The 3,188-nt window shown below is 33.3% G+C and overlaps 1 protein-coding gene across 1 annotated transcript; it reads right to left on the bottom strand.

Annotated features, from left to right (window-relative positions):
• Positions 1 to 220: 220 nt before the first annotated feature.
• On the bottom strand, positions 221 to 808 carry LOC127137856 (uncharacterized). The gene has a single exon (XM_051064275.1). The coding sequence runs from the start codon at positions 806 to 808 to the stop codon at positions 221 to 223; it is 588 nt and encodes a 195-aa protein (XP_050920232.1).
• Between the last annotated feature and the right edge of the window lie 2,380 nt (positions 809 to 3,188).

Raw genomic sequence — 3,188 nt, 5'->3', positions numbered from 1 at the left:
CTCTTGTTGCTTGTGGATTCCAACTTCTTTCTCCATTGTTAGAGTAGTTATTGTAACTGCCTCTTCCTTCTCCTCCATGTCCTCGTCCACGCCCACGATCTTGGCCACGACCTCGTCCTCTTTGTCTCTTGTAATTTGCATGATTTGCTTCCTTTATATTGAGTTGTAGTAGTTGCTTCATAGCCTCCTTTTGTTTAATTTTTCTCTTTTGTTTTTCTTCCTATGCTTGTAAGGAACCCATAAGTTGCTCAATAGTCATGGTCTTTAAATCCTTGTTTTCTTCAATGTTGGTAACATTGAAGTCAAAACTTGGATTTAAAGTGCGAAGTATTTTCTCCATGACTTTTACCTCATCAACATCTTCACCATTTCTTTTAAGTTGATTGACTACGGCCAATACTCGAGAAAAATAATCAGAAATTGACTTGGACTCCTCCATAAATAAACGTTCAAAATCACCTCTAAGAGTTTGAAGAAGAATCTTTTTCACATGTTCCACTCCTTTGTTGCAAGTTTGAAGTTTGTCCCATGCTTCTTTGGCCGCCGTTGCATTGGAGATCTTCTCAAATGTATCTACATCCACTGATTGATAAATGAGGAAGAGAGTTTTCTTGTCTCTCTTTCTTGACTCCCTCAATGTCTCCTTTACACCTTGGCATAGCGAGGCTTCATCTTGCTCATTGAAGCCTTTCTCAACGATATCCCACACATCTTGAGCTCCTAGTAGCGCCTTCATCTTGATACTCCAATTGTCATAGTTGTTCTTTATGAGCATCGGCATTTGAAAAGGGAAACCTCCACTCGCCATTTTTTTAGGACCTTGAAGCTCTGATGCCACTTTGTTGGAAATAAACCTTTTTTGTGTTTAAGAAAAATGTGTGGGAATATTAGAGGCTTGAATAGAAACTTGGTAGGTAGGAGAATTATTTATGGAAGAGAGAACTTTATATTTTTTGCTTGATCCAAAAGTGTAAGATTACATCTCTATTTATAGTACTCTAAGGAGAACTCTAGGCACACTAATCCTAGAGAGTTCTCAACTCTAGACATTCAAAGAGTATTCTAGAAAATATTATAGTCCTAAGAAATATCTAGACACTCCAAATACTACAAGACTTTTCTAGAAACATTACCCAGAATAAACTAAGCCCAAATAACTAAGCTCAAAATCAAATAATAAAATTAGGACCAAATTAAGTTTAATATTTCAACAAAGACATCTCTAATAGGCTAAAGGAGTTAATGCAAAATATCATTTTCCCTATCAAAATAGCTTCAAAATTGGAGTACTGTCAACAATATTATTATCTTGCAAGAAAAAATCCATACCATGCACTCTACCAAAGGAAAATCTTGTTTTAAGTTTCTTAAGTTAGATCTATACAAATCCTATGACATGGCAGAATGAAACTTTATCAAAGAATGTCTTGGTCTTATCTCTCTTCTGTCTTAAATAATCAATGTTATTATGTCTTGCATTTCTTCTTCTAGATTGAACATTAATTATCATGGAAAAATCTCTCAGAAATTTTCACCCACCCGTGGTCTTAGCAAATGAGATCCTTTGTCTCCTTATCTTTCTGTGATTGATATGGAAATACTAGGCCATTACATCCTTGATACCATTAGAGTTAATGCATGGAAGTATCTCAAGTTTGACCATAGTGGACCTCTGCTATCTCATTTGATGAATGTTGATTATATCATTTTAGTAGTTTACGCATCTAATCATCACTTTTGTCAAGATTAAGTTTGGTCGAATATTTCTTTTTCAAAAAACACCCCACAATTTAATGTTGATTCAATTAGAACTATCTTAATTTTGAAGCTATAAATAATCTTAGAAAATACTTGGGTGAACCACTTATTTTTCTCAAAGAGAAAATAATTTGTATGCTTTCTTTGTGGATTGTGGTAACTTATCAGAATAGAAATCTAACTCTCTTTTTATGATGGGTCACATTACTCTATTTCTTCAGGAAACTTACAACTATACTTCTCTACATCTATAATGAGGTGGAACAACTTTGCACAAATTTTATATAGGGATTTACTTTTAATAATAGAAAATTCAAGTTAATCTCTTGAAAAATAATTTGTACTATAAAAGAGGAGGGTGGTCTCAGACTTATAGCATAAGGAGTATTAAAATGAGTTACATGATAAAATTATTAGGTCAGAATCACTATGGCTAAATACAACTGTGGCAATTTAGCCATTCCTTTTACTAAGTCTGAATCCAAATCTTTGCACATATATTCGAGTTATCCAAAATATTTATGAAGGGGTATCGACTAGTGTGCGGGTACAAGGTGGAGAGACATATGGTTTCTCCATTACCGTTGGCTTGCATCAATATTTAACCCTATGCCCATACATTTTTACCTTAATTTTGGATATACTCACAGAACACATCCAAGAGCTAGCATCAAGATGCATGCTTTTTGCAGATTGTCGCGGCTGGAAAAATTACAAAGTTGTCACCATTCTTTATTCGTTCCTAAGAACAAAGAAATAATGATAAAACCCAAAAGTAAGGATAAGACATTAGGGTTCGGGAGTCAATTAAGTGAGGGGAATATGTTAAGCACTCTCACCTCCATTGTACTTAATGAGATCCTTCTCTACTTCTAAGGTTAATATATTCATCTAACAGATGTTTGCCTATTTATCTACTTTTATGTTTAATTATTTATTTTATTTATTTACAAGGAAAATGTTAAGTTATTGTTAAGAAACAAAAAAAAACTAGTTACAAAGGGGAATAAGAAAATATTTTTTATTATTGTACTCGTTAGAATGTGACAACTTTGTCCATACGTATCCTCAAGCGTTTATGAAAAATCATAGTACCGTAGTTCGTCTAAAAACTGATTGGTGTGTTTGTTGATTTTATAAATTATTTGATTATGAAATCAACCTAATTATACTAGTTAATTAACTACTTTCTAATTGGCAATGATTATCCTAATTAACTCTAAAAATAAACCTAATAATAATCCTAATTAAAAATTATAATCAAAATAAAATACATAAATAAAAACAGACTAGGGGGTATGGTTTTAGTTGTAAATGTAATGAGCCATTTGTTAAGGGGGTGTGGAAAGCACAAAGGTTTAAGCCCATAAGACCTCTGAGCCCAACGCTGGCCAGAGGATCCATGAGAGAGAGTCAACAATTTACTCTCT

This window comes from Lathyrus oleraceus, chromosome 4 (genome assembly GCF_024323335.1).
Source record: "Lathyrus oleraceus cultivar Zhongwan6 chromosome 4, CAAS_Psat_ZW6_1.0, whole genome shotgun sequence".
Classification (NCBI taxonomy): Eukaryota; Viridiplantae; Streptophyta; class Magnoliopsida; order Fabales; family Fabaceae; genus Lathyrus; species Lathyrus oleraceus.
Note: the sequence above shows the minus strand (reverse complement) of the source record. Positions and strands in the feature narration are given on the sequence as shown.

Excerpts from the sequence above, each read along its gene's own strand:
- LOC127137856 (XM_051064275.1), bottom strand. The coding sequence starts at position 808 with ATGGCGAGTGGAGGTTTCCCTTTTCAAATGCCGATGCTCATAAAGAAC.